Source organism: Pristis pectinata, chromosome 2 (genome assembly GCF_009764475.1).
Source record: "Pristis pectinata isolate sPriPec2 chromosome 2, sPriPec2.1.pri, whole genome shotgun sequence".
Classification (NCBI taxonomy): Eukaryota; Metazoa; Chordata; class Chondrichthyes; order Rhinopristiformes; family Pristidae; genus Pristis; species Pristis pectinata.
Genome location: NC_067406.1, coordinates 39384286 through 39397231, shown reverse-complemented (window position 1 = coordinate 39397231; position 12946 = coordinate 39384286). Strand labels below are relative to the sequence as shown.

At 38.3% G+C, this 12946-nt stretch overlaps 1 protein-coding gene across 3 annotated transcripts in view; it reads right to left on the bottom strand.

Annotated features, from left to right (window-relative positions):
- Positions 1–5324: 5324 nt before the first annotated feature.
- Positions 5325–12946, bottom strand: part of ubap1 (ubiquitin associated protein 1) — a 34527-nt gene continuing 26905 nt past the window's right edge. For 2 of the 3 annotated variants that reach the window (XM_052041640.1, XM_052041631.1), the window contains 3 exons: positions 12633–12830; positions 8786–8887; positions 5325–6556 (listed from right to left, as the gene is read on the bottom strand). In XM_052041640.1, coding sequence (XP_051897600.1) covers positions 6416–6556; positions 8786–8887; positions 12633–12830 — 441 coding nt within the window. In that variant the 3' untranslated portion in view covers positions 5325–6415. The remainder of the gene's footprint in view (positions 6557–8785; positions 8888–12632; positions 12831–12946) is intronic. The other variant, XM_052041649.1, reaches the window with a different exon arrangement.

The following is a 12946-nucleotide window of genomic DNA, read 5'->3' as shown; positions in this document are numbered from 1 at the left end:
ATCCAGGAATGTGTGGCTCATCTAGTTTCTGGTATTTACAATGACGACTTTGAATAAAAAATACATATAAATAAATACCCCGGCAGGTCTCTCACCTTCCCAATTTTACTGTGTTGTATTCATGTTTTTTTACGAATCAAGAAAAAAGTTGCATGAAGTTGGCAAATATTCCACAAGTATAGGTTGAGGTATTTATTATATTTTAGTATATATTATTATAGCTCACAGGCTGCTCTGCTTTGCCACAAGTATTAATAAATAAGTAACAATCTGATCAAATTGTTTAAAATATTAGAAGAATTAGATGGAGAAATTATTTCCTCTGGGAGAGGAGGGGAATTCAAGTTCTAGAGGATATAGTATTAAAGTTTTATCGAGGCCAGTTAAGAGGATACCCATTAAGAGGGCAGTAGAATGTTGTACTTTTCTCCCAGCAGAGGCTGTATATTCAAGAATAAATGAAGCACCCAGGATGGATATCCATAAATTCCCATACATTCTCAGTATTGTTTCCTCTTCACTCTAGTCACATATCCTCCAGATTGTCTGCCCTTAACAGGCCTCCACCACCCTTTCTCAATCAACGCCAGTCCATATTATCCATTTTGTCACAGTCTCCACTCTATTACAGAATTCCCTTTGTTCGTTCCACCCCTCCCCTTCATCTGCAACATCAAGCATATTTGATTTTTAGCTTTTTCTAACTCAGATGAAAAGTCACTAACCTGAAACATTAACCCTGTCGCATCACACAAAAAGCTGGAGAAATTCAGCAGGTCAAGCAGCATCTATGGAGGGAAATGGACAGTTGACGTTTCGGGCTGAGACCCTTCATCAGTCCCATTGTCTATGTTGTCTTTAGCAAGGTCCGACATAGTAGACTGATCTGGGAGGTTAGATCACATGTGATCCAGTATGAGTCAGCCAAAGGGGTACAAAATCAGCTTGGTGGAAAGTTACTGGGTGGAAATGGAGGACTATTTTTTCAGATTGGAGATCTGTGCCCAGTAGTGTTGCAGAGATTGGTGCTGGGTCCACTGTTGTTCATCATCTATATTAATGATTCAGATGAGAATGTAGTTGGCATGGTAAGTTTGCAGATGACAGCAGAATTGGTGAAAAAGGTTATCTAAGGTTACAACAGGATCTAGATCTACTGGAAAAGTTGGCAAAGGAATGGCAGCTGGAAGTTAACTTGGACAAGTGTGAAGTGATGCATTTTGGGAAATTAAACCAGGGTAGAATGTACGCAGAGCATAACAGGGCCCTGGGGAGTGACGTAAAAACAGAGTTCCCTGAAAGTAGTGACACAGATAGGCAAGGTGGTGAAGAAGGTGTATAGCATGCTCATCTTCATCAGATAGGGCACAGAACACAACAGTTGGGACATGATATTATACCTCTACAAGACCATTAGCAAGGCCACCTGGAATAGTGTGTGTAGTTCTGGTCACCATACTAATGTGATTAAGCTAGAGAGGGTGCAGAAAAGATTCATAAGCATATTGCCAGGACTGGAGTTACAAGGAGAGTTGCTGGGACTGCTTTCGCTGGAGTGAAGGCTGAGGGATGACCTTATTGAGGTTTATAAAATCATGAGGGGCATAGGTAAGGTGGATGGTCACTGTCTTTTTACCAGGGTAGGGGAGTCTATGTTTAGGGTATATGTTTAAGGTGAGGGAAAGATTTAAAGGGGAGTTGAGGGGCAAGCTTTTCCACACAGAGGATGGTGGAGGCAGGTACAATGTTTAAAAGACATTTGAACGGGTATATGGATGGGAAAGGTTTTGTGGGATATGGGCCAAATAACTGATTCTGAACACATAGGTGCAGGAATAGGCCAGATGACCTCTCAGGCCTGCTCCAACTTTCATTCAGGTTGTGGCTTCTGTGAACTTGGCCTTAGCTTCTTTGCCACCTATTACACATAACCCTCAATTCCTCTGTAGTTCAATAGTCTGTTCATTTCCGCCTCAAATACATTCCATGTTTCACTCTCTGTGGCTCTCAGAGGTACAGAATTCCAAAAATTCACTATTCTTTGAGAAGAAATTCTCCTCACCTTAAAATGAGAAGCCCTTAATTCAAAACTATACCCTCTTCTTCTACCCTACCCCTAGCCTTACAAAGCCTCATGAAGTGAGACGTCTGTAGTCTCTATCTAAATAACACAGTACTAATAACTTACTATCAAAGCAATAGAGTACAATGAGGGAAAATATGAGGCTATTTGCCAAATATTTCCCCACTTTTCAGAAGCAGAAGATGTATTGGGTGGGTAAGAATGTCTTGTTTTATTTCAACCAAAGTTAAAGAACAGAATTGAAAAATACAACCAAAACTGTACCAACAACCAAAAATTATGATGACATCAGTGGAGAGATTTTACTGTCAACTTTGACTGTCAACTTAGAAAACATTGAAAAAAAATGTTAATGATCCAACTCTGGGAGAACTCTCCAGTTGAGTGGTCATGGTTGAGTTAATTCATTTATTCATGCAGAAAGTCAACAAAATATATCAGTAACTTTAACAATGGAGGATGAGATTCAAACCCAGAACCTTTGATTGATATCCACCACCAGTGCCAGTATACTACATATATGTAGCAACATTAGAATATTTTACCCAACTGAATTGTCAAGCAGATTTTCCTAAAGAATTAGTAAATTCAATTAAAAAGTTATTTTAAAATCAGCCTTTTGATATTAGATTGAAATATCCAGTTTACCACAAGCTGATTTGCAAAATTCAATGATTAATTTTGGAGGGAAAAAATAAGTTATTAATGTTGCTTCATCCACAATTTGCTTCCAAAAGTCATGTTTCATGCATATGAAATTCCATTTTACTAATAATTCATGTTTGTTTGCTGACAATATTAAACGTTCCAAGGATGATAGAGAGTTATGGATCATGCAGCAAATGATATAGGCAAGGTGCAAGACAGCAGAACTGAGAAAAGATGGAGTTTGAAGAGTTCTTTTAGAACAGAGGGAAGTAGCAAGGCAAGAAGCTTTTGGTTTTTTCCATAGATGGACCAGTGTCATAAGGCTAATCCACCAAAGAGGAATTCCAAGGTCACAAAGGAGCTCAGTCAGAAAACTTTCAGACCTTAAAACCAAAATAACTTCTTTCAAAGTCACAATGATATTATTTGAAAAGGTTAGCAGCTTTTGACGCCATTAAATGCATTATTCACAAGTACTTAAGGTGAGTGTTAGAGACCTGAAATACACTGAAAATGTGGTCAAGGCAGAAAGCTTCAAAATATTTAAGTATTTGCACATGTACTTGAAGAGCTGTAAGCTACAGGTTATAGAGCTAGTGCTGGAAGATGGGATTAGTCATGGCTATTCTCGTTTAAGTGTCAAGTGCACAAAGTGGCATCCAGTAAAGTAAATTTATGATTCAATGAGCTTTTTGAGCACCCCAAAGTTTAATTTTTCCTCATTGGTACCAATGGCTTTAGATGGCATGGTCCTACCAATTTTGTAGAATTAAAACAGAAAATGCTGGAAATACTTCCTATGGGTCTCAATGTTTTTGATAGGGCTGTGGAATGTCTTACAATACTTTATGAGCAAGGTGCCATGTAAATACATTATTGTTACTAGAAGGGAAATTAGTTGTAGTGAATGGAATAATTTGTAAATTAGGACTAGGTTTTCTCTGCATTTGAGTTAAGAGGCTAGCAAGGCAAAGGCTATGGGTCAATAAAATGTAATGTAGGGCAGGAAAGAAACAACAGACTTTTGGATAAGCCGTGGTTTGATTCAGAAGGAATCTGGGATCAGAGACCATTAAAAAAATGAAGAACTGAGCAGATCTAATTATAAAAATGATTGTCCTTTGAAGATCATTTCAAAAGTACAAACATACACCTTCTCCTGCAATAGAACCCAACTTACCTAATATTAACATTTTAACTTAATTTGAACTCTTACCACGAATACTAATTGTTAACGGAGTATAAATAAAGCAGATGAACTTGTATATTAAAAAAAACTGTAGCTGGGTTGTGGACGAGACTGAGGAAATTTCAAAAAATCTAAAATTGATTTTCTGTTCATTGTAGTAATTTGCAAACATCATTAGGCATATCACTTGGAGTGAGAAACCATGTAAAACTTTGTTACAAACATCTAACACCTGATAACATTGGTATCTTGTGGCTTTTGTTGAGAACCTGCTGCTATGCTTCCTCTGCTGATTGCTATCATTCTTTAGCAGGGACTAGGGAGTGAGTGGCACTTGGTACCGATGGCCCAGAGGATGGGACTACTTCATTCCATTTCATACCAAGGCCCCAAGACCTGGCCCAATCGAGCCCTGTGTGCAGGTTCAAACAATCTGCCGACTATTACTCAATAATGGAGGCGGGTGACTTGCTCATACACCCTCAACAGTTCCACCTTGTTTCACGCTCCCTGAAGGTCACTGTCCCCGGCCTGGATGTGCCAATCAGTGATCTCTCCTCATGTGACCATAGAACCACTTTCTTCCACCTTTCCCCCCCTTTCCTTACAGGGCATCCAGAGAGTGTGCGTGCGCCCACAGCTGTGAGGCGAGATAGCCGACAGATGTGGGATGGGGTGGGGGGATGTGGGATGCAGTGGGAGGGAAGAGAAATGGAGATAGAGAGTGGGTTATATTCCGTGTGGAGGGGATGAGTGGAGCAGAACTTGGCAACCACGACCTTGGTCAAAAAAATTGCAGCAGAAATCTAATATTGTAGAATTGCAATTTCCATAAAACTGCAATCTACCAAGAGCCTAAAATAATAACAGCTTTTTCCTATATATTCTACTCATATGCATTTACTCTAGCAACTATTTCCATCAGAAATAATTAAAATTAAGTAGGTTAAATTGACATTACATATCTCTGCTAGTTGAAAGAGAGCAGCAGAACTACTGACAGAAGAATTTAATTACAGCATGACCAGTTTATACAAGTCATTAAAGAGTTTTGTCTGGAAATATAAAAATAAGGATAGATTAAAAGGAGGACCAAAATTCATTTACACAGTCTACTCCAAATATCCCTTAATGTCCTATCCCATTTTACTCGAAAGATATCATTGCTTCCATTTGTGGATCCTGACAGGCTATTTACAAACATACGATAAGAACTTGAATTTGGAATTATATTCCACAAGTGGATTGGACCAACAGCAGAAAAATACTCAACCAACCTGTGAGACAAAATCCTTCCCTAAAGTTCAGTTTGAAGAATGCCCAAAACTTAATTTCTTATACCAGTTGCTTCAATCATTTGAAGTTAGAATAATCATATTTAAAATTTTAATCGAAAAAGTGAAACACATTTTTGAAGTTTTATTAGTACCTGTTTTTGCAGAATCAAACTTTTTAGCATTTAAGATTCAGAAATGCTTCGATGTTTGAAGTTTTGTGAAATGTTACAATACAGAACAATGCAATTTCTGTTCTAATATGAAAAGAAAAATAATCTGTTGCTGTTAATAATGAAGATTAATAGTAAAGAAACACTCCAGAACTACAGCAGTGAGGAAGACATAATGTAACATTTGACAACAGTGTAAATGAAACAAGTGCAGCGGCAACAAGACAATTTAAAGAAAGTGCTTAAGTAGATGTAAATTTTACCTCACACTGCAATTCTTTTAAGAGTCTATGAATAGATTTCCTATAAGGGAATCTATATGAAATCGACCCACACAGGGATGGAGCGCAAATCAGTGCTGGGTTTGCTTATTTCTTTTTGTTTGTCTGTTGAGAATTAGAGTTTTGCTCTCTCTGCCCATTTATTGTTTTTCAAACATAATGCATAGGTGGTAACATTACACCCAGCCAGTGACAGATGACAGACTAGTCCCAGTCTAATAATTCCTATTGCACTATAGGGTACTTAATCATAAACAACTTTAAAATAGCCTACAGTCCAGTAAATGTATCCTTTGATAGAGGACAAAAAAAGCAGCTTTAACCTTGGAAAATTATTATCCAGCTTTTCCACAAACCAAACCAAAGTCCACTGCAAGAATGGCAGATGCACATTTTTTTTTAGTATTGTTGTTGGAAGGGGAACAGGGATGGGGTGGAGAGCTCAGAAAAACTTAACATTGAATATATTGATCTCTTATGTTGAGAAAGATGAGTGAAAATACTTCAGCCATATTATTTCAGGTTCCTTTGATCTGGGTAAACTGTAAAAATATTAAGAGTGCTACCACAGACATCATGGACTTATGCCTTCAACTTAGACTTCCTTATAAAGCAGAGTTTACTCCCCATCCCCAACCCACCCCTTCCAAATAAAAATAAAGAAATACACAGCCATGTGTATAAACAGAGCTGGAAAATGAATCATATGCGGGATGAATTTCTTCCCTCTCTACACCCTCAATCAAGTTGAGATAGAAGAGATGTTTTCAGCTGGCTCCTGCACGGGTCATTAAGTCTTCCAGAGCTTTCTCCTGGTCATTTTTGTGAACAACAAGAACTTCTTTAATAACGCCCTGCTCAAAGCCCATTTCTCTGAATTTAGACATGAGGTGAAGAAACTCCAGGGTCTGAAAGAGAAGATGCAAGGCAAGTGAAAAGTGATGGAATGAGTTTCACTCTAGACAATTAATTGAGCATAAAATTGAAAGTAATGTCAAAGCATCTGGTAATTTCTGATTTTACTTCAATTTCCAGAATCTGTGGTCCTTTGCTTCTCTGCTACACATATTTATTAGATAAAGGCTGGATGTAAAGTGTGCTTTCAACACTGGTGAGTTTCATGTTTTATTTTTAACAGCTCAGTCTCATCTTGTATTATTTTCCCCTGACTTTTTTGGTTACACTCACAAAAAGTAACTAAGTCAACTATCTCTGCACTGCTGTGAATAACTCAGTGCTGGTAGTCCACTCCTGCTTAATCAAAGTTACTCTGAAACTGACAAGCAGCCTTAATGAAACTCATTATTTAAGGCTATGAAAAGTGCATTGCCAAGACCAGAGCTTGAAAGACTAAGTAAATTTTCATTACTCGGGTAATTTATAAATTGTTGAATGAATTCTTAATTTCAAACAACTTGTAGTTGTATGGAAGCAAAATACTGCAGAAATCTGAAATAAAATGCTTGAAATGCTTAGCAGGTCAAGCAGCATCTGTGCATAGGGAGACAAGTTAATGTTTCAGGTCAATGACCTTTCATCAAAACGAGGAAAAGTTAAAGATAAACAGGTATTGAAATGCAGAGAACCGGGAGGCAGGGGGAATAAGAGTAGAAGGAAAAAGATTTCATTAGTTGGGAATTTAATAATAGTGAGGTTGTCTTTCATCTTGAACTCTCATCTCTTTTGCCATTTAATCAGCTAACACATTTTTACACTTTTAACATTGTTCCCAATAAAGGCACTAAATAAATGGAAGTCTTACATTATTTTAAGTCGTTGATCATGATTATTTCCATTGCAAACAATTTCCCTAAACCCATTTCCACCTCACAACTAATGGAACTTTCTGCAAGGCACTCATGGATTTTATTATCTCCAAAGCACAAGCCACTCATTCAATGACTTCACTATCTTCTGGTATGTCAGTGACCATTCCCAGCTCAAACTTTCTTATCTCTACTTCTGCTGTACTTAAACTCTTCAGCTCCTAGAGACCACCACTACTCAACAGGAGATCCCACTGGGTTGCTGGTGAAGCAACTTGGACGGTTAATTTTTCCTCTCCCTCACCTGTTGTTATCCTACTTAAAATTACCACCATGCTCTAACTTCTATATAAAACCGTTCCAATCCCTTTAACTCTTGTGCCATCTCTCACTTCTGGATTGTCAACAGTACCCAACTCCATGCCTACAGTTTTCATTGTTGCAACTATATCCCTTCAGTCTGATTTTTGTTCTGCTCAGAGCATCAAGGCCATCCTAGGCAAAGATACCAGCCTCTTTCATCACTTCTACTCTATTAGTACCACAACTAATTGCAGCTCAACACTGCCAAGTTGAAATTTATCCAGTTCAGCCTTTACACCACCTCTGCATTCTCCCCCCACCCCCATACCCAGTTGGGTGCTTTTTCCAGTTCAGTCTTGTAAATATGTACCTTACAGTCTGTTCAATGTTAAATTAAGCTTCCAGCTGCTCTTGTGGTTTATCTCAAAGCATCACTCCAAATGCTGCTGAAAATCTAATCCACATCTTTCTAGACTTAACCCAGATCCCAAATTCTATTTTATCTCAACTCAGCCAAATTTACACTGCTCATATAAAACAGTGCACACCTAATACTTCTCTCCTTCAACACATGGATTCCAAAATCTTCATGCTGAGCTTCAATAACTATCCTCACCTATCCAGCATTTGCAAGCGGTGAAGTATTTCTTAAAGTACAGTTGTTGTGATGCAGGAAACTCATCAACCAATCTCTACTCAGCATGCTCTCTTAAACAACAATGTGAGACATAGCCAAGTAATTTGCTTCAGTGAAGTTGATTTAGGGATAAGTTTTGTTTAAATCTCCATGGAAACCTCTACTGCTATTCAAAACAGTTTCTGGGATCTTTTACATCCACTGAACACAGTAAACAGGGAGGGTCTTGGTTTAATGTTTCAGCCATAGGTTGACACATTCAACAGTGTAATACTCCTTCAGTACTGTACTGAAATATTATCCTAGATTTTTGTACTCAAGACCCTGCAGTGGGATTTGAACCCACTACTGCCTAGGTCAAGTTAAAGCAGATGATTATGACCATAGTCAGAGAGTTAAGTTTTAAGACCACACACTGAGGCTCAACTGACCTTTGGCTCTGAACACTGATTGATTTCTAGGCCTTCCTCTACGAGTGTCGGTTCAAAGCCTCGCTCACAGAGTCGTCCATGAATGAACAAGTAATCAAGCACCTGGAAAGGTTAAAATGAAGTTTTCAAAAACACTAATCAAAATCCATTATCGCAGAAAGTTTTGTAAGCACAATGAGTTTTACATTAAAACCAATAAAAGGAATTTTATTGACTCTGTTAATATCTTAAATTATTTTTAAAAAATCTTCACTGGCTATCACATCCTCTAAAAATGACATAATTTTAAGAGGCAACTGGTTAAAAACTCAGAGCTGAACTTCTTTTCAACAGTGATTTTTGAAGTGATAAAAAGGGCAACATATACAAATTCTTATGTTAAATGATAAAGATGACACAGTTAAAGATTTTCTAGAAAATGATACAAATTTTAAGATGTCTAATCAGAATTTCCTGACATAAAAAGTCTAAAAATTAGAAAACATTTCAACATAATATCAGCTTTGTCAATCTTTGCCCCACATTGGAAGAACATTTATCTACTAAGTTTAATTCTTTCAGTTTGAAGGTATGGCCCCCACAGAAAGTCAGCTCCATTAGGTAAATAGAACCAATGATTTTTCCATACCATAGATGTTGCCTATAATGTTGTAGGTATGCGATTTTTGACTTTTCATGAAATACTCTTCAACAATATTATCTTACCCAAAGTATTTTTATTAATTGAAATATCAAAAATCTACAGATGCTGGCAATCTGAAATAAAAACCGAAACTGCTGGAAAAACTCAGTAGGCCAGACAGCAATTGTGGAAAGAGAAACAGAGTTAATATTTCAAGTCAGCAGCCCTTGACAGAACTGGGAAATGATAGTTTCAAATGGCAAAGAAGGTGGCAGGAAGGATGGATAGGACAAAGGCTATATCTGTGTTAGGGAGAGGCCAGGTCAAATTGATTAATGGAGGCATTTAGAGGGGTGATTACACCTCTGTGTTTTGTGTCACTAATTGCAGGGCTGTGGAACATGTCAAGCAAGTTAGGCTGTAATCATTCCTGCTGTTCTCCAACAGTTTGTCTTCTGAAGAAAGATGATGTAGAGACTTAAAAGCTGCAACAGACAGGAATGGGTCTGCCAAGGAAGATATGAAAATGAATGTAGCAGGCAGGTTGTGATATTGGTGAAATAGTGATCACAATTTTGCAGCAGTAGAATAACAGTTTCAAATACAGTATTATTGTGTCCAGCCTAGATGAGGGGGTCTCAACCTGAAACGTTGGCTGTCCATTTCCCTCCAAGGATACTGCCTGACCTACTAAGTTCCTTGAACAGTTTGCTTTTGCGCTTCAAATTCCAGCATCTGCAGTCTCGTGTCCCCACAGTATTATTCTCTCTGAACCCTTGCATCAAATTAACTTCTTGCACCGTCACTTACATTTGGCTTTATACATGGGAGTTTGACACAAAGAGAATGATAAAATTCTGTAGTTAAGTGAGCCAGGCCAAACAAACAGTGGAAGACCACTTTAATGAAAAAAGTTTTTGAGTTATCAAAGTAGATTTCAAAAATTCTCACAATTAAACCAAATTAAAACACTTAACTAGGTAACAAAATTTATTGACGAGCGCAGTACAGTTCATGTAGTTTACGTGGAATTCAGTAAGGCCTTTGACAAGGTTCCACCTAGGAAACAGGTCAAAAAAGGTTAAAGCCATGAGATTCAAGGCAAGTTGGCAAATTGAATTCCAAATTGGCTTGGTAATACAAAGCAGAGGACGATGGTGACACAAGAGACTGCAGATGCTGGAATCTGGAGCAAGAAACTAACTGTTGGAGAAACTCAGTGGGTCTAGTAGCATCTGTGCGGGTACATGTTTGGGGGGGTGGGGTGGGGGAAGGAATTGTCAACATTTTGGGTCGAGACCCTGCATCAGGAGCAATGGCAGATGGAGCTTAATCCTGATATGTGGTAGGTGATGCACTTTGGGAGGAATAATAAGGGCAGGGCATACACAATGAATGGCAGAGTCCTAGTGAGTATTGAGCAACAGAGTGAACTTGGTGTAAAGTCCAAGGATGTGAGGTGTTGCACTTTGGGAGGTCAAACGTAAGGTGAAAGTATAAAGTGGCATGACCCTTAGGAGCATTGGACCTTGGGGTGCAAATCCATAGCTTCCTGAAAGTGACAACTCAAGCAGATAGGGTGGTAGAGAAGGCATACAGTATGCTTGCCTTCATCAGTCGGCCCACTGGGTATAACAGTCGGGAAGTCATGTTACAGTGGTGTAAACCTTGGATAGGCCACAGTTGGAGTATTGTGTGCAGTTCTGGTCACCACGTTATGGAAAGGATGTGGAGGCTTTGGAGAGGGTGCAGAAGAGGTTCACCAGGATGTTGCCTGGATTAGAGAGCATCAGCTACAAGGAGAGGTTGGACAAACTTGAATTGTTTTCTCTGAACTAACAGAGGCTAAGGGCTGACCTGACAAAAGTATACAAAATTATGAGAGGCATGGAAAGGATAGGTAGTCGGCGTCCCCAGGATGAAAATGTTGAATACCAGAGGGCATAGCTTTAAAGGTGAGAGGGGGAAAGTCCAAATGAGATATGCAAGGCAAGTTGTGTTTTTACACAGAGAGTGGTAGGTGCCTGGAATGTGTTGCAGGGGGTGGGGTGGGGGGAATAAATATGATAGGGCCATTTAAAGGGCATTTAAGACAGGGATATGGACATGCAGGAAATGGAGGGATATGGATCATGTGCAGGCAGATAGGATTAGTGTGTTTTGGCAAAGTCACCGTGGGCTGAAGGGCCTATTCCTGTGCTGTACTGTTCTACGTTCCATGTAAATATCTAGGCAAATACTAGAAGAGAATTATTATGGATGAGTACGATGGTTGGCATGTGTGCAGTTGCCCAAAGGGCCTGTTTCTGCACTGTATGACTCTATGACCATCAATTCTGGCAAATAACTAAAATGCTTTTGGCTCTTCAATATTTAAATAATCATTATTCAGACGAAATTTGTAGTCTCTACCAATTCGGCCTCTCTCTAAAGAGACTAACTTCAATATGGGGCTGTTAAACAGCACCCTTTGTGCTAAACGGCAATCAATTAGACTTTCAGTTGAAGCTCACATGAAGTTAAAGTACAGCAAGTTACTGCTGCAGATGCTGGAAATATGAAATACTCAAAGGACAAGCAGCATTTGCAAAGAGAGAAACATTGTTAACATTTCAGGCAGGCAAATGACCTTCCATCAGAACCTTTGAACATTTCTATTTTATCACAAGTGATGTGTTACAGGACAAACACAGGCTGGCTTATTTGAGAAATTTTATCAATTTGATGAGGTAAAAGGGAATTCTTCAGTACTAAGGAGGTGATCAGTTTCAATTAATTGAGCAATAATGTAATAACATGCTCTAGTTATTTGAATAAATTTCTTATGGAAATTCAAGTCATGAATACACCTGCATCTCACACAAAAGGTCAATTAGAATTTGTGTTGCAATCACTACAAATGGGATACAGTAGTCATAAACGAGCTATTTTCTTCTTTACATAGTATGTTAACAAATTTTTTTAAACACATGTTATAAACAGAATCTAAAGACCCATGAGTTATTGTTTTTCATGTCTCTGAAAACCCACTTGTACCTTTGTCAGGACAGTAGATCCTCTCTACCCACTTCCTTCAGAACAAATTCACTCTGTAGAGTGATAAGCTAGTTCATTTGAAACTACAAACGTCTGATATTAGTTAATTCAACAAAATGATCCAGCTATTAGTTGAAAAGAGAACAAAGTTGTCCTGCAAAGAACCTTAAGAAAAATGCACATTCTTACTTGTTCTAGGTTTTCTCCTCTTTTCTGCATGGCTTTTATTACATTCTCACAGGAGTATCCCATGCTAACTATAGTTTCTGCACACTGCCTCTCACTTGGAGTTAATGCTTGAAGTGGATCAAGACACTCCAATCTCTTTGATGCATCTCCAATAATTGTGGTGAAAAATTCTGTAGCAGGATGGTTTTGAGAATTAACCTATTTAGAAGACAACAAACAGAAAGATAACCCTAAATACAGTTTGATACAGTTGAATTATAAATTATTTGGATAACTTTCTAAAGACATCTCCAAAATTGAAACTTAAGAAAAAA